The sequence below is a fragment of the Corticium candelabrum genome, chromosome 7 (genome assembly GCF_963422355.1).
Source record: "Corticium candelabrum chromosome 7, ooCorCand1.1, whole genome shotgun sequence".
NCBI classification, from domain to species: Eukaryota; Metazoa; Porifera; class Homoscleromorpha; order Homosclerophorida; family Plakinidae; genus Corticium; species Corticium candelabrum.
The window spans coordinates 7,857,595-7,876,626 of record NC_085091.1 but is presented as its reverse complement, the minus strand read 5'-3'; the positions used below and the strand labels follow the sequence as shown (position 1 = coordinate 7,876,626).

Sequence of the window (19,032 nt, the reverse complement as noted above, 5' to 3'; positions counted from 1 at the left end):
ATACAGCTACACTTGCCCGGAGCTTGCCAACTCTGATTTTATCACTCATAACTCAATGTCTCCATACCTTTTATATCTGTGCCATTCTACTCTAGTAGGTTTTGTCGCTAGCACTCCTGACGCCATGTAGTGAAAAGCAACACACTGCATGCAACTATAAATTAGAATGAACTCAGTCAAATCACACCGGCCGGTAACCCCGTCATCACTGCTTAGTTCCCGTATATCCATTTAACTAATCAACACACTACACAGCCAATACTACGTAGAGAAGAGGGACAGAGAGCAGAATAAACTAAGACAGTGTACGAGTAATGCTGATAAACAATAACCACTAAAACAATCTATAGACAGTAATTTTCTGTAGACAACCTAAAAACAACCGTCAATTTTTAAATCAGTTGACATTTGCAATAATTGTCTGAAGACGATTTCGATCTTGTATTAGAACTGCCATCGTAGAATTGAGATTCAGGACCAAGTACTACCCGATCGGGAGGAACAATTTCCCCTCTAGTGTTGACACCTATGAAGGACCTTGGGAAGGAAACAGACTCAAATCTGTAGTAACTTTCGTTTGTCTCAGTTACGCGAAAGTTAGAGTTGTCACTTTTACGATTCTAAAATATTATAAATCGTGTTGAAAATGAATTGATCACTCCAAATAATACGATACCGCTGCTAGTTGCTTTTCTGTAGTGATTGTCAAAAATTGCAATCTATATCTCTCGTTTTTCAAAGTGTATATATTTATTCCCTCTGGCTGTTTCTCGAGAGTAAATTTAGCTGTAAGACAAATTAGAATTAATTAAGACAAACGCTTAGTAACCTAATTAGATTAAAATGACCTTTTCTGTTTTGTACAGATCCAGCTGCTACTGTTGTGGCATCGCTTCCCACATAGACGTTCAATTCCGATGCCCTGCTCGTCAGAAATACATTCGTCCCATCCAAATCTTGTTCAGTCCACGAACTCTGATGTTAAACAACAATATAAAGTAATTAACAAACATCCTAACACGAAGTCAATAAACTGCGATTGGTTTAATGAATTAATTAATTCAAGTCTCAAAGTCTGTGAGATGAAAACCAAACAGGCAGACAAACGAACTGGTCTGCATGCGTCTACTTTTAGTTAGTGAGTTGAATAGTTAATTTATTTGCTAATTAACTTACATCTACATAAACTTGCAACAGATCGACGGTAGAAATTTCTGCAATTTGCTCCTGATTGATTCCAAGTCGCCTGACAGAGTCTATAGACAGACGATGATTGAAAGAATATAGATGTTCATCATTCACTTTGATGTCATAGAACTGTTCGGTTGTCAATACGGTGAAAAGAAATATTTCGCCAGGCACAAACGGAAAACTATCCGCTCTCTCTTCAACATTCCATACTCCGCCTGTTTTGGAGTTAAACACCGCAGCACGTTCATCAAATCGAATATTAATAGTGAGGGCGCTACCACTGTCGTCATCAGGATCATCAGTAGTGAAAAAATTCACACTAAATCGATACGGATTCTCTGACAATTTTCCGTTAATGTAAATACTTCTTCCAGGGCTGTTGGTCAGATAAGGATGAGAAAACGGTAGAGTAATCTGCAATACAAAGATCGCATTTACTAATGTGTGACAATTGGTGCGGATTAAATAATTAAATTCTACCATATCCTGAAATAGAAATGGAATGGTTTGGCTATGGACAGCTCTTTGTAAAGTATAATCAGTTTTAGGTATTCCGTCTGTCAAACAGCAGGCATATTTCTGTTGTGCCAAACACGTGCAATACAAACTATACGTAACGTGTGGCTTATGTTAGTTCATGTGTTCCTAGTTGTTTCCTCATTACTCTACCAAGACAGATAAGAGGCCAAAATCGTAGTGCTACATTTTGTGAAGTTATGCGCAGCACTTTTTAGTCAAAAGCGTCATTAGTTAGTTAATTAATTAATTAATTATCGAGTAAAGCCAAAAAAGATGTAGATGTGTTGCTGGGTAAAACCGATTTACAGCCTCGACGATACGGTCACATTCTTTCCTCGTTGACTAGCTAGCAACGCACTGCACGTCCTTTTCGTATAGCAACCGTACTCTTTCAGTAGAAGCCAATGTCGATCCCTAGAGTGGAAATCTGCTGATAGTTGGCACTAAATGTATACATGTCTATAGTCCAAGCAGCACGGCATGATTTGATGAGGTAATAGAGTATAAACCTCTAGTATAGCATACATATACGCGATTCACATTCTGACATAGTGACTGCAAACACAATTAACGCACAAAACTCAATGCCCAATGGTCGATTGTGTACCTGGTCGTCTGGACTACTCTAGAGTTGTAGCCATCATGTACTACGGCTTGCCGTCTCCTTGCCGGTGACCTTGTTCACACTATTAGTTATAGCGTAGTTATGCAACTCTAGGTATATAAATTCGTAACTACGGTATAGTTACCTAGGCGGTACGTTGTTCACACTAGCGTGAACATGGATGATACTCTAGTATGGAATGCGCACAAACGGAAGTTCGTTACGTGCGTTAGTATGTCTGATAAAAACGCATCATTTCAACAGCAGACATCACTAGTGTAGTCTCGCGTAGCCAGACCCTTTCACGCTACACGACTATGATCATCTAGACCTACTACGCATACGTTACTACCGTAACTAGGCTTAGATTATTCAAGGTCGCAAGCTTAGTTCTTTAACTACGCTATAACTACGCTAGAAGTTTCACGCTGTACTAGACCCTGGTTGGATAACTACGCTCTAGATATCAGTGTCAACACGGCCTAGTGCTTCTTTAATTAATGATACTATTTAAACACGTACTACTGCTCTCAGAACAGTTACTGCAAGCTAAACCTTTCTCTAGTGCCTCAGCTGCGGATCTAGAATTTTTTAATTTAGAAAGATGGAATTAATGGCACACTCACACAGTTGCCAATTTGTCACAAAATTATAATACTAGATATAGCACGTGACATCGTCAATTTTTCGTCGCACGTGATCGTTCGTAGGGTCTCTCAATCTTAGTTACACAGAGACAAAGTTTTGCCAATAGCATGCGGCGGAAGCTCCTTTGAATTAGAGGGACGAAAATTTTCGTAACGGATCGCCGCCAATCTCTAGCAGAAGTAGCCAAAGCAGTATGCACACAAGCGAGTCAACTGCACCATCCACTATTATTTCTCTAGACTTGCAACTAACAAACTATTTTCTTTGATTATCGCCCAGTATTAGAGGGGCGATGCCGATATTGGTGGGGCCCCGGGTCCACCGCCCCTGCAATGTATCATCTTCCAGAGTTTCGTATAATTCTATAGATAGTGTACTGTAGTTAGCTCTTTCTACCTCTAGACACTTGCTATTCCTGCCTACCTTCCCTTTTCGACATGTGTATGCATGCGCCTTTCAGTAATACGCAGAGGCACGGATGCGGAACACAATCATGCTGCCTCGATCTCCGGACCTCTGTAGAGTGAAGTCCCGGATATAGTCACACAGTACGTAGTAACCCTAGACTCTCGACAGACTGAGAAGCAAGAGACGTCACTGATTGAATTACCACGCTCTGTCTTGTCTTCCTAACAACGGCGTCAAAAAAGAAGGGGTTAATTAAATACCTACCCCTAACCTCTACACTCCTAGCGTAGCTACTAAAATTTTCATCTGTTCAACAGACTCCAACTTTTCAGTTTACCACTTCAAACTAATAATTAATTCTGAGACCAGAACTAAATTTAAAGGATGTGAACGTTCGCTTTGTGGAAGATATGTACGTAACGTACACCAGACAATCTCGATCTCCAAGCAAATATGCCTCAAAACGGCGAATAACTGTGCTATAAAATGATACTGCATGTGTAACGGTAGACACAATCCATGAGCTCACAACGTCAACCTAGAGACTACAAACACGCATGCACACGCCTTGTACCCCATTTATTAATTAGCCAATGTATATGTACACATGGATATAAAGTTTGATCTTTTCTTTACCTGTAGATCTTGATTCTTTGTCTTCGCCTCAGCCATAGAGATACTGTATAGCAACTAAGCGTCTTGCTGTCGACTGTTCAACGCATTAAGAGCTCGGCGATATTACCACCAATCTGGATCCGCTGGATGGGTGTAACTATACGTAGTCTGCCAGGAAAGTTCTCCGGAAGAGTCTAAGGGTAAACATTGCACTTTGGTCTTCCACTTCCACTGCGGAAACCCACAAACTTGATCATCTGCTGGTATAAGACTTCCGTGTAACTGTAAGCAATGTACCAAAGAGTTAGAGTAGTAGAGGTTGTGCTTTATTATATAGTTGATGGCACATTTTTGGACACGCGTTTGCAGCATCAGTCAACTAGTTACTAGAGGACACATGCATGACCCAGTGATCTGTTCAAGCAAAACTTCGTAAAATTTAATAAAAAAATTTCTGCCATTGTTTAAATTGCTGTTTTCTAGCAAAGTGAACTAAAAGAACCTTTACGCGGTTTAGCTAACGTTCAAGGACAGAATATACTTAAAGCAGAAGCCGTTAGAGTTGAGTTAATTTATTTTATTACGTTCGCTTCAAGTGATTGTGTGTAGTACGCAATCTGTCTTTGTCACCACGGTAGAAAACCTAATATGATTGTGGTCACATCACTTGCGCTGTATTTCCCTACAAAGGTTAGAGAAAATTGGTGGCTAAACGGGAGTGTAGATTTCACGCCTTCTACTGTACTCATTTCCGTTTGAACTCTAGAAACACACACTAAAGAAAAAAATGCATATAGTATGTAGCGGAAACGAATGCATATCATACAGTATCTAGCCAGAACGCCAGTGGAATGGTAATGTGATGACTTGAGCAGGCTAGATGCCGTTGGCAGAATCAAACGCTAAAGTGGTGATATATTCACATTTAAGACGTTGGCACTGCACATGGCGCAAGATTCAGTTAGATGATAGCCGTCTCATTCATCGACACTCACACCAAGACAATACATAGGGTTAGAGTCCAGAGACTAGATGTGCCAGACTTTGAGGGATCTGAAAGGCTTAGAAGAGGCTGTATCAAGAACACTATTACCAGAGCAACCGGAGAGAGTCTTACGAACTGAACAAGCCATGGACTAGAAAGAGTCCAACTCTCACGAAGCTCACAGTCCAGCACAAACACCACACAGTCTGTCAAGAAGACTTCCTGGGTCACTCAACAGAAACTTTCAATTTGGAGAGCCCAAGGTAATTCAGGAAACTGCCCTTCTCCCAAAGATCTAAACAAGTTTAAAAGGAACCTGACAGATTAGATTTCTAAAAGGAATTCAGGAGTCAAGAGAGAAATGTATAGTAGTGTAGTACTATAGAGAGGTACTGTAACAGTGGTATACTGTGTAATGCTTTCAGCACAATTACAATCTTGTGTTGTTCAGAAACGCAGTTGTTTGGTAACGTTTCACAACAGTATAACTAAAGTGGCTAGTAGTAGTAGTAGTAGTAGTAGTAGTAGTAGTAGTAGTTGGCCTGTGAGAAGGGTGCCTCCTGCTGGCTGACCGCAATCCCACTAGAGCAACACGGATTCACTTTGCACAAATCTGCGTTTCGGGATGCCCTGTGCCTCAGATACGGTTGGCACCCGTCCAACCTCCCAGACATATGTCCATGTGGATCTAAATTCTCAGTAGATCACTCTCTGTCATGTCCAACAGGAGGATACCCCAGCATCCGCCATAACGAGGTCCGCGATTTATTTACCAACTTGTTGACAGAGGTTTGCCACGATGTACACAAAGAGCCCGTTCTGCAACCTCTCAACGGCGAGGTGTTTCAAAAACGCTGTACTACCTCTGACGAAAATGCCAGACTTGATATTGCTGTCAGTGGATTTTGGGGTGGGCACTTCCAACGAACTTTCTTTGACGTCAGGGTCTTCAACCCTAATGCCTCATCCTACAAATCAGTGCAGATCCCGTCATTATATAAACGGCAGGAACAAGAGAAGAAAAGGCGATACGAGGAACGAATTAATAACGTGGAGCTTTCATCGTTCACGCCAATCATTTTAGCATGCACTGGAGGATGCAGTAAACTGACGTCTATTTTCTTGAAAAGACTAGCCTCACTTTTATCGGAAAAGCACCACACCGAGTACAGCACAACTATCAACTGGCAGAGATGTCGACTGTCATTTGCACTCCTTCGGGCCTGCGTGATGTGTTTGCGAGGATGCAGGTCCAAGCTTCACAGAACCTCAAGGGACTTCAACATTCTGCTGGAAGCAGCAGAAAGTAGATTATAGAAGACTGTTTATCTCAAAGTTGTTACAACCTAGAAACTTGTTGCTATAGAGGAAGCTTTTACATACAGTAGTAGTATTTTGAAAAAAGTAGTAGAGATTTTATTATTATTAGTAGTAGTAGTAGTAGTAGTTTATTCAAGTAGTAGTAGTAGTAGTGTGTTAGCAGATGCCGTTTGATTGTTCAAATACACCAGTTCTCTCAGTAGTAGTAGTAGTAGTAGTAGTAGTAGTAGATGCCGTTTGATTGTTCAAATACACCAGTTCTCTCAGTAGTAGTAGTAATAACATACAACACTATAAGTGACAGATATACGTAGTAGTAGTAGTAGTAGTAGTACTGTACATGACATAGTAGTAGTAAAAGTTGTACTATTGTATATGACAGTAATTGTTTAGTAGTAGTAATAGTTTATTGCCATTCGCTGTAGGTTGCCGTTTGTGTATACGTAGTCTGCTATTGTTTCAAATACACCATATCTTCTCAGTAGTAGTAGTAGTAGTAGTAGTAGTAGTAGTATGTCATGATGTGGAAACGGAGCCCACGTTGCAATCACTAAGTGGAGAGACGTTCTCTTTACGTTCAAGCAGTCGAGATGATGATGCAAGATTAGACATTTCGGCAAGAGGTTTTTGGGGAGGAAGATTTGAGAAGACATATTTTGATGTCCGGGTGTTTAACCCCAATGCCACCTCGTACACATGTTTTGAAGTTGCATCATGCTATAGAAGACAGGAACAAGAGAAGAAAAGGAAATATGAAGAAAGACTGAGAAAAGTAGAAAATGCTTCCTTTACACCTATTATCCTTTCTTGCACTGGTGGCATGAGCAAGCTTACAACGACATTTACCAAAAAGCTGGCCTCAATGATATCTGAGAAAAAGGACACTCCATACGGTAGCGTGATCAACTGGCTAAGATGTCGACTCGGGTTCGCACTCCTAAGAGCTTCCATAATGTGCATCAGGGGCAGCAGGTGCAAACGCTACGTCAGGCCGGAAAACAATATTCTCCTGGCTACGTCTGAGGGGCACCTGGCCTCCTCAGCTTAGTGACTTTACTGTACATGACATAGTAGTAGTAAAAGTTGTACTATTGTATATGACAGTAATTGTTTAGTAGTAGTAATAGTTTATTGCCATTCGCTGTAGGTTGCCGTTTGTGTATACGTAGTCTGCTATTGTTTCAAATACACCATATCTTCTCAGTATATTACTCAGCAAAAGCATCCACCGGTCATTCATACTCAGCAGCCTTTATCGGCAGTTGTAACTCCACGAGGGATTTATCCTGCAAGTTGCTAAAAACTTTTGTCTCTTCATTTGTTGCAGAGGAAGCAACTGTATCAAGTAACCATCCAGACTTGATTGTTCCTGGTGAACTTCAATCTCGTGAACATCTGAACTCGATTCTTCCTGCAAACAGCACTATTTGTCTAACAACGTCTAAACAACATGACATTCAAGTCATCTTCGACTCTTCTTTGCAATCACAAATCAAGGCTTCTGCCAGTCTTCAAGACAAAGTATGGCTAAATACAATTTCAGCTCCTTTTGCAGGTTCATGGATTAGGGCAATACCCAACCCTGTCTTCAGCCTTACCATGTCTGCACAGGAGTATATTGTTTGTCTGAATCTTTGGCTGGGCATTTGCTTATTTTCTCTTCCACCTTCCAGCAGATACTACTGTGGTTCCATTTGGACAGTCACGTAGATCATGTTCTAGGCTGCCACAGTGGCTCCCTGAGAAACAAACGTCACAATGCTTTGTGTGACATTATATTTCATTGTCTCTGGATGAACAACTCAGGAACTCGACGTGAACAACGTTGTACTAGTGAGAATCAATCAAGACCAGGAGACGTCTTTCACCCTGACTTTTTGCAAGATCGTCCCGCATATTTTGATCTCTCTGTCAGAAATTCTCTTCAACCATCTTATATTATCTTTCCGCCAACACAGCTGGTACTGCTGCAGCAGCAGGGAAAATGAAAAAAGACATCGCCATCTTTTGAACGTTGAGTGTACTGGTTTTCTTCTATCCTCTAGTGGTAGAGACGTTTGGTCTATGGTCTTCATCCAGCCTCAAAGTACTCAAAGACATTGCTAGGAAGACTACCATCACCAGTGGACTTACTATTAGCAAGGCCTCAACCTACTTACATGAATGTTTATCTGTCTGTTTGTGAAAATATAATTCAAAAATGATTTTAGCGTTATTAGCTGTTAGCTTTGTTTCTGATAAATGGGACTCATACATGTATGGTTAGAGTTGTATTATGCACTCACATTTAGATGGTGGGACTATAATTATATTATAACATTGAGTCTATATATATATAGTAATTTGCTATGTATATACTACCATGTACTACCAATGATGACTACAATGCTGATTTCATTTGCTTACAAGTGCAAATGTATTAAACATTGTTCTAAATATGCTGTGTAGCAACCTCTGTGTCACATGTACTGCCACACATGTAAAGGACCCCTCTTCGAATACTAGATCCACCACTGGAATGGCAAACAACCAGGGCAAATAAAAAGTATGCAGCACTTGAACACAAAGATAGGGAAAGGTGTATATATGAAAACCTATCAACCCCCTTGTGTCACACCCACACTTCAACCCCTCGCTTTACAAAGAACTGCCTGAAACTGTCGTTTCCCTATTCTCGTAGTCTGGTAATTTCTAGACGCTTACATAGAAAACTGGATTTAGAGACTGACAGTAACATAAATGCTGCCTTTTTAAATAGAAATTACTGTCCAGTCTCCCAGTGCTTTGTGTAGTCAAGACAACGACGGGTTCAAGAATTTTTGAAAGAGGGAGTTCACTGTTAGTAGTTATTTATTGCATTACTAATTTTCTTTTCTAATGAAATTATATAAAATTATTGAACCATGCCTATTGGAAAAGAAGGGGTTTCAACCCCCTTAACCCCCTCTGGATCCGGCCCTGCAGATAAACGCTCTACTGCGGCTTGAAAGTAAACCGCCAGTAATGATAAAGCCAAAATAAAAGCAGAGGGTCAAAGAAAGACAATCAAAGGCAACAGCAAATCACCAGCAAAACTATTGAACCACCCAATACAAAAAATACAATAGCAACATCACACGTTTAGACAAATACCAAATGTCCAAGATCGTAGCCAGCCACACTAGCTACCTAAAGTCAAAGACAGAGCCGGCAAAGCAGGATGGGGCAAGTGGGCCATGGCCTACTTAACTTCTGAAAATGAAACTTTTACCAACAGGCTTTTGCTGAAAACTGCCAGAAATATGATCCAAGTGAATTAGTTAATTTTTACATTTATTGTGGGCGGGGCTTCACCAAGCAAGACTTGGCCCACACAACATCTAGAGTGCTCTGCTGGCCCTGAATTTTGGAGACAGTAGCATCTGATCAACAGAGAGGCAATACATCCGAGACTTCTATTCTGATCCTATCAACACATGTTAGGATGAACTAACGCGCTAGCTATATGTTACGTGCACACAAAATTCAGTCTGATATCAGTATGAAGACTTCCACTTTATTAATGACTGCTAATGTCAAATTGTAGCATCAAGTCTCAGAGTCTACACTCAGAGACTACATTACTACCATGAAAGTTCATAAAACACAAATTTGTAATAAAAATTGTCTTGACTGTCTCAAAATGTTTACAATCGATAAACTTACAAAACAATGATTACATAACACTACACCTTTTTCCTGTCCGATCTCCGGAAAGTGCTTTCGTAGCTATCCGGTATTCTCTTTCCTCGTCAAGAAAAGCCTGAGGTGGAAACTTGTGTTCTTCGATGTACACCAAGTTGTCACCTTCTACCAACGTGAATTCTGGCTTTGTCTTCAACGTCTCAAATTTGTTTGCTATCATGTCGAGACACCACATACGAAGCTGTGTTGCATGATAGAATTGAGCCGTAAGCAGCAAACCTAATCAAACAACATAAAAACACTTGACACCATCAAGTTGAACACTGATGATCGTGACAGACCGATTATGTTGAAATCGTAATCCGTACGCCTCATAAGTGTTTCCACCTCTTTGGCTATATGTAGCTCACATAGAGATACAAGCCGAGGAAGGCAGAATCGATCGGCGAGAGCAAGAAGGTCTATCGGATCTGTTTTACCTAAACGAGCTCTGTCTGTGTAGAGATACTCCAACAGAACGAGAAAACTCTCAATTGATGTTTCCTTGATGCTAACCTATCGACATACAACAACATTACTCAACCACCACACCCAACATGACTTCGTTATTTGTCACCCTTCTTGTCTTGCTTTCAAGAAATCCATTTCTGGTCAACATGGCGGCCATGACATCACATCGTCCAACTAACAGTGGAGCATGAGCTGGAATTTCAACTCCATTGACAACAAACCACGTGTCGGCCAGAGCCACACGGTTAACAAACCGACTTTGTAACACGTCTGAAAAGCTCTCTCTGACGGCTGTTGTAATTCTAAAAGCTCGACCTTGATTTTCGCTTCGGAGGTAGCGACAGTAGCGTACCAACTGAGAGATGTGCAATGTCTCACCGAGAGACTCCACTTCGTCTAGTAGCTTTGCATTGATACTTTCAAGTTGAAAGCAACCAATGTAAATGTATTCGAGAACTCGTAAGAATACAACAGGTTTCACTTCAGAAGAGCAAGTAATAACATCAACAGCAGGATACTGGTGATGTAACCTACAATAACCAGAAATAATGTCTATAGTCATGATCAACAGCACTTTCTAACAACTGCATCATCGCATTGTCAACAGTCACACACACACACACACACACACACACACACACACACACACACACACACACACACACACACACACACACACACACACACACACACACACACACACACACACACACAGCATTACGTGCCTCTTAGTGACAGTCAGAAATGAAGGCGCTACCTTACTGCAGTCATCTAATCCATGTAGCTCCAACTGAACACCAAACATCTTCGCAAAGATCATCGAAGATGCACAAAGAATAATACGATGCGCAGAAAAGATTTCTGATGCAACATGAAACTCGACATCTGCACACAGAGGGTTACTGATCATCTGCTTTAGATCGATCTCGTAAGTCGATGGAGTAACAATAACATAGAGACGTGGACTAATGTCAGAAGGAAGTGGTGGAGAAGGCCGTTGAAGTGTAATACTCATACCACCTCTGCTTGTAGATCTCATTCTGTCCAAACAACAAATCAGAGGTCATGGTAATGCTTAATAGACGTCACTGTGTTGTGGAATGTAGACTGTTCTAATAACAGCATGTAGTACAAAATCAGCAAATAATTTAATTCTATTGTAATTGTGTCTTGATACATATTTCTACCTTTACTTTGGGAAAATCAACTTTACTTGTGCCACTTGATGCTAATTTAGAACACCCACTAGCTATAGGGCCATCGTGCTATACTTTAGCCATTGTGATGTAAGGTTAGTGAAAAACAGACAGACAGGTAGTATTTAGTTGCTTTGCTTAGATGGTGTATAATAGTTCAATGTTTGAAGATATATGTAATGACAGACATACAGACAGACAGACCGTCTGGGGATGCCCATTCCTCTGTCTGATTGGTCCGGATCATGTAACTGTGACACTCAGCTGGACAACAGTGGTTATCACCTGCTGACCTGCAAAACAGGAGGAGGGCCAGTTTGATCCCCTGACACCATTGCTGCTACTTGGGGAGATTGCCTTCGAGACGTACATGCACATTTCAAGCAAGAACCAAGACATCTTCATTCTAGCTCTGATTGTAGACCCGATCTTGTGATGTTTGACTCAGCTTCAGGGGCTAATGTCGAATTAGATATTTCACTAGCTCATCCTTGAAGCTCAAATACCTTTCCCAAGTCAGCTGAGATTGATGGAGCAGCAGCCAAGCGACGAGAAAAGAGAAAGCACTCTAGATACATGAAAGAGAGACTTCCTAGTGGCATGTCTGTTTTCCTGATTCCTTTGGTCTTGGAGCACTACGGAAGATGGGGCAAAGAGGCATGAAAGTTCCTTCAAAATTTGGCAGACCAGTCGTCAGATGAATTTGGTCGACCCAATCCTCCAGAATTCTTAGATTTTTGGAGGAAAAGATTTGCAATCCAACTGCAAAGATGTAGTGCCAGCGTCATCAGAAGAAAAGCGTCAGCACTCTGTGCAACTGAAGAATTTAAACAGGACTCTAGCAGCACCCAGTTTTTCAACCATTAGTTAGCTGAAAGCTGGGTAGTAGTATAATTTTTTAGCTGCTATGTGTACACATATGTGTATTTTCATGTAGCTTGCAAACTTTACTCTTAGCCTTTTGCTGATATGTACTATAGTTTGATGTTCAAAATATATGTATTGACAGACAGACAGACAGACAGACAGACAGATTGTTCTATTTGAACGCTTACTCTACCGATAACAAGCGCTAACTTTATGCAAAACAATAACAGTCAATGGACAAAACGTTAAATGTCTATCAAATGTAAAATCATCAAAGTTGTACTTGGACAACTTAGACAACTTCTCAAAAATCACTCGAGAGTTACAAGACTGTTGAAATACAGACAGCTGCTTCCTCCATCTATCTCAAAAGTCTGCTTCGCTGTTCCTTCCACGTTCATCTTTCAACTTCTTGGAGATCTTATTTAAATATTCTTCAGCCATAGGGCCCCAAAAGCCAAAGTGCTCAAAAACCAATGGAATACATGGTGTGGTGGACTTGGATATGGATTGTTGTTGACCATATTTGCCACCTTTCTTTGTTCTCGCATCTCTGCTGCATAGGCTGATCTCTTGGCAGCTGATTTTAGGGTCTCGCAAGAATGTGGATGAGCCATTGAAATATGCAAGTCTGTTGGGGAATTTTCAGTGGGATCGTATGTTGCTATATCCAGTCGGTTTTCTGAGTTGATATATCTGTTTCTAGGCTCAACTTGATGAGGAATGTTTAATTCATCTAACTATTTAGCCAAAGTCAAGACGATTGTATTATGTTCCCACACTGGAACCTCGGCAAACTTGCAGGTTAATAGATGGTAACCATGTTCATCAATACTTGCACCACAATCACACTTGGTAACAATTTGAGAAAAAGGTAAAGGAATGGCAAGTCTCAAGAATGCTGCCAACCGAAATTCTAAAGATTTAAACAAATTTTGGTGCTGAAGGGATTGTTTGAAGCCATGAACCAGCTCCACGGCCATGACATGACCTTATCCTTGCAGCATGCTTGACAGAAGATGTTTGCATAATACATGTTGCAGCGTTCTCTTCAGAGCTTAGGCAATTTTGAAGTTTTACTGGATTTGCCAAAAATCCAGACAAAGTCTGAGGTGTGAGTGCCTCTCCATCCGATCCTACAGTGGCAGGAAGGCTTGCACTAACTCACAAAGATGCTGATAGAAAGGAGGTGGGCTAGCACAGTTGATTAGATTGTCACATAGATCGCTCTAGATAGAAATCTTTGAGGAATTTGGCATGGTGAATTACACCATGATCCTACAAAGGCAACAGTGGAGATTTGCATCACGGTTGTAATGTCAAAACCTCCCAACTTGATCTTAAGAGATGTTTGTTTCCTTGCCAGCTAAAAAATGTGCTCAACCTTTGTATTGATGCGACCGTGTCTCTTGATAGTTGGTCATGAATATGAGAAGCTTGATTTAGAATGAGAGGGCACAAATCTTGCTAAATAATTCAGTGTAGGAACATGACAGTACCGAAGTAGGAGAAGTGCACTCTGACGATCATTCAAGGTGAGCAATTGAGAACAGAGAACTTCGCCTGCAGCTGCTGTCTTGTTACATCTAGACTGGACGTACAAATCATTGCCAACAAGAACTACAAGAATTTCAACACCAGAAGTTACTAGAGAAACTGAGTAGCTGTTTGTATTACTCTCTTTGACTGAGGCAAATATACTTCACACTTTCGATCACAAATCGTCAGGTTGATGGATCGAAGTTCATTTCTTAGCTCATTTAGAACAGACTCATACTGTTGACTGTAGCCGACAACAAAAATTTCATCAAAGTAAGCCAAATAGCAAGGTCACTGTGCTTCATTTGAAGCCTGTTGATGTCTGGGTGTATAGACAAACGAATAGAAAGGACCCAAAGGATCTTTCCTTGGTGTAACCCCTCTTCTGGTGGGATAACTGACACAGATTTACCGTTGAAGTACAGCAATGGACTAGTGATGCCATACATTTGTTGGACATGAGCATGGACTTCAAGAAAGTGAGCTACCACAGCATTCAAAAGTTGTTGTCTTGAGATACAATTGAAGGCGTTGGAAATATCTGTTTTAAGAACTCCCAATTCTGGATCCGACTCCAGTAGCATTCGAATGTGGTGGACTAGCATTTCTGATCCTCCTGACAGACCAACAGACAGACAGACAGACAGACACAGACAATTAAACAGACAAAAAGACGGACAGACAGACAGACAGACAGAACTTGGTCTGACTGTCTTCGAGAGTTAAATGTGCCACAGAGCCAGCCACAACATCGCTATTCAAATTCAAATGATAGACCAGACATTGTGGCATTTGACCCCGACAAGGGTTGCAACGTTGACCTGAATATAGCTCTGGCACACCCTTGCAGCTCTGATATTTTTCCAAGGTCATCTGAGTCAGATGGGGCTGCTGCAGAAAGAAGAGAAGAGAGGAAGAAGGCAAAATATGCAAAGGAAAATCTACCAGGTGGATCAACAGTCAGTTTCATTCCCTTAGTTATAGAACATTTTGGATGATGGGGTGAGATGGGAAAAAACTTTCTGGAAAGGTTAGCCAAGAAGTCACGTGATGAACTTGGTCGACCTAATGCTGCTGAGTTTCTGGACATCTGAAGAAAAATTCTCGACTCAACTTCAGAAGTGCAACGCTAAGGTCATCATGAGAAAAATCTCAGCTTTGACAAATGACATTGACTGCACTGTAGATTGCTCTACCCAGTTTTTCAGTCACTAAGTTGGCTCCAGGTAGTCTGCACTGTTCTCTTTTAAGTGTTACATGTTTGTTTGTTTTTAAAATCTAGTCCTAGTAAACTCTCGTAGTTACAGAACTTTATATAGTTTCCTTGCTAGCATTGTATTATAGATGTATGTTTGAAATAAATGTTATTTGACAGACAGATAGACAGACAGACTGATCATATTGTAATTCTGCCGTCACAACAAAATCATCATGAAAACATGTCTCTAGTAGATGACCCACATAGTCACTGTCGTTTTAAGTGTACCCTTGTGTGTGTGTGTGTGTGTGTGTGTGTGTGTGTGTGTGTGTGTGTGTGTGTGTGTGTGTGTGTGTGTGTGTGTGTGTACTACAATTGAGAGTGAATAGTACGAAGATGCAAAGATCAAATGCCAATCCCAATATAACAATCTCAACACATCACATCTAGATCTCCAACTGTATTATCACTGCTAGTTACTTGACCGTGTGCAAAAAACAGAAAACGTCTGCTCACCTCTTCCACGGAAAACACCCAATCGACTCATTTCGAAGTAAAAAATACAAACCAGCACGAACTGCATTAGTGAAGACTTGCTGCAATGATGACTGAGTCATCGCACTCGTTTCATAATATGCTACACATCCTACACAAATACGTAATATAAATGTAAATTGCGAAGCAATACTACGTGTCAATCACCGAGCTGCCGTGCCATCTTGTGGCCATCCTGCCAGGGAATGTGAGTACAGGCGCTCCCTTCGTCTGCCCTCATATCACACTTGTTTCCAACAAGAATGACCGGCACATCAAGAGAAAAGCGACGCAACTCTGGCATCCACTTTTCCTGGCAACTCATCAATGATTGGTGTCGAACGAGTGAAAAGCAAACTAGAAAAACGTCAGCTAGAGGATACGCCAGCGGCCTCAATCTGTCGTAATCCTCTTGCCCAGCTAATACAAAATAATACAAATCAATAAACTTCAACGCCACAACATACTGTATGATTAGCTGTTTCCTAGATAGCCTCTTTATCTTTGATTTTATTACTACTAATGTCATGAAAACTAGGGGCGTACCTCAGGCATTTTATGGGTCTGTTCTTTAGTGCTCTAGTGGACATCCAGTCATATATCAGTTTAACATGCTCTATTCTAGTGAATCTATTAGTTGCCAGATCTATTGGATGACATTTGTAAATATGTATGGTATACATGTAATAATGATATACACCGCACATTATACGTCAAAGAGTCTTGGAGTCTAGATCTGCATCTCGAATGTGGGACCCAGGCCAGCACTTCAGCAACTACAGCTTTTGTGTATACAGCTAGTGCAAATGCAACTATAGAGTGTATGCCTAAAGTTTGCAATTTATATTATACAGAGAAAACAAGTAAAACCTCTGACTGAAATGGGTCAGTTCGTTCGCACCCCCTAACCCCCTAAGCACGCGCCTAAAAACACGAATTCGCTTAATCGCTTTTCTGACAGACAATTGTTACATACTAGCAGCTGTGACCATCCTACACATGAGATACAGTATTTTAGCAGGTAACACAAGCACCTACAGTAAATACTAATTAAAGCTCCTGTAGCCTGTCCTCCTCACTGGCTGATAACAAGATGCTTTTTTCGCTGCATCTTGGAAGACAAGTGATAGCAAAACATCCAATAGTGCATGCACCATTTTATATGTAACATCTGGACACAGGGCTCAAAAATAGGTCGTCAAGTCGTCATTTGACGAGTAAATTTTACAACTGACGACTAGCGTTGCAGTCTAGGTCTTCAAATGATGACTCTAGCAGACCAAGGCTAGTTTGTAATGACTTTCTCGGTGTGCATGCGGATAGCTGTACTGTACTAAAACATCCGCCGCTTTGACGCTTGCATTGGGACATTTGTCGTACAAAGACATGTAGGTGTTGTAAAAATTATACAGACAAACTGCTCATATCCCGGATAATGAAATGGGAGTGCGAGAGCCATCTCAGGATTCCAACAGAGTAAAGGCATGAAGTCTGTGACTAGGGAACACGCGAGGAAGTAGAGACAATGGTAAATCCTGTAGGTCAAAATAGGTAGATATGATTTTAGTACAAGAAATAGACAACTTCTGCAATGTGATAAGTGGAAGTCTGGTTGAAACCTCGCCTTGTGTTTTGACAAAGAGAGGTTATACTGCATATGGTACTGCATGCGTTTAATCACTATCTTCCCTGCCTCCACAAAAAAATGTCCTACTTAGTAGCTCTCGTCGTATCCATTGGCTCAGCGGTAATGTGTTGGATACTTTGGTTGCATGCCATTGTGAACAGAATACTGCTGTATGATTGCACTACACTGAATTTTAGAGGTCGTACAAAATGGTGCTAAACACCATGATTAATATCAACATGATGTCCTAGACTAAAAATTTTGATGATGTAAAATTTTTGGAAACTCGTTAAATGACAACTAGTTGGACCGATTTTTCGAGCCCTGGGACAAAGTCTGCCATACATAGTACCAACAACCTTTAGTATTTCTAATAAAGCCATCAGACTTCAGCATAACTGCAATACAGTCGGGATGCATTCTACACGCTGTCAGTGTCGTATTAGAAGCAAATCACTTGTACATGCAGCCAAAAGACATGAGAGTGACTAACTTCATGCAAATCTGATATATAGTATTCTATATTATATATGTTGTGCCCTTCCATAATGGGCAAGTGAGGTCTTTACTCCCATCTGGGTGCCCACCAACCCAGCAGGTAAGCCCAGCAGGGTACATGTTTCTCTGTAGTCCACACGACGATCAATGACTAGCCAATTCGATATAGATTGCAGGCATTACAATGACCGCAAACTCGATACAGCATGCCTAGTGGATATCAATGACCACAGGAAAAGCACTGAACGTCATCGTCAACGGACCATTCGCCAGACCACAGAAACTCCCCAACGACTGAAACGAGTCATAGTCTCATGGATAAAGCTAGAGAAACATGAGAAAGAAAGACAGACAGACAAGTTTCATAATTTACTGTCGTCACTGGGGTTTGAACCTCCAAACCATGGAGTGGTAGCCATTGTCGCTAACCACTAAGCCACGGCAGTGACATATTGCTAATATAATTCATGACAAGTAATACATAATTGACACAAACACCAAATGCTCACATGCAAACATACCCTACTCAATCTTGTCAGTTGATAACTAACTATTATATAATAATTAATTAATTACCTTCCTCCTTTGTCTGGGACACTAATAATAAGCCTGGGATCACACTTTGTCCCACAGAACCCAGAACCGGAAAACAGTTCTAAGCCTCCCAAATACGCTAAACAGTCATAAAGCATACCAAAAACGAAAACAGCTACTAAACATTTACACTGGCATACATAAAACCTACTTAACAAGTTCACAGTTACAGCATATCGAAAACAGAAACTAAAACTTTTAGTAAACAGCTAGACATGCAGCCGTCACTGACACTGCACTCTATGTTTCGCCACCTACCCGTATCCCACAAACCAACGTCCACTGTGTATCCGTCCACCGTCATCCCCTTGCTTAGGGTGTCAAATACGGTTGGAACATAAGAGACGGGAGCGGAACCCAACGTGAAAGCGAACAGCAACGCCGTCTTTCCTACGCCCGCATCGCCGACAACCACAAGTTTCATTTTGTAGCGCATCGCGTCGCTTGCGAGCTCCGTTTACTCCCTCATTGCTACAGTACCGCAAAACTCCAGATAAAGTCGAATGAATAACTACG

At 41.0% G+C, this 19,032-nt stretch overlaps 3 protein-coding genes across 3 annotated transcripts; 1 reads left to right on the top strand and 2 right to left on the bottom strand.

The window, feature by feature from the left end:
* Positions 1-655: 655 nt before the first annotated feature.
* Positions 656-4,042, bottom strand: LOC134181811 (galectin-4-like). The gene is made up of 4 exons (XM_062649078.1): positions 4,007-4,042; positions 1,177-1,605; positions 849-975; positions 656-786 (listed from the first exon to the last, which is right to left on the bottom strand). Exons 1-4 carry the CDS (start codon positions 4,040-4,042, stop codon positions 656-658), a joined length of 723 nt encoding a protein of 240 aa, XP_062505062.1.
* Positions 4,043-4,633: 591 nt separating this feature from the next.
* Positions 4,634-6,152, top strand: LOC134181810 (uncharacterized; the record flags this gene model as incomplete). The annotated part of the gene is made up of 3 exons (XM_062649077.1): positions 4,634-4,675; positions 5,422-5,436; positions 5,508-6,152. Coding segments are annotated over exons 1-3 (702 nt in total), but the record flags the coding sequence as incomplete, so codon positions are not given.
* A 3,641-nt stretch (positions 6,153-9,793) lies between these two features.
* Positions 9,794-19,003, bottom strand: LOC134182567 (rho-related protein racA-like). Its single transcript, XM_062649987.1, has 7 exons — positions 18,775-19,003; positions 15,966-16,217; positions 15,780-15,909; positions 11,189-11,503; positions 10,570-10,993; positions 10,295-10,508; positions 9,794-10,232 (listed from the first exon to the last, which is right to left on the bottom strand). Exons 1-7 carry the CDS (start codon positions 18,950-18,952, stop codon positions 9,985-9,987), a joined length of 1,761 nt encoding a protein of 586 aa, XP_062505971.1. The 5' UTR covers positions 18,953-19,003; the 3' UTR covers positions 9,794-9,984.
* Positions 19,004-19,032: the final 29 nt, after the last annotated feature.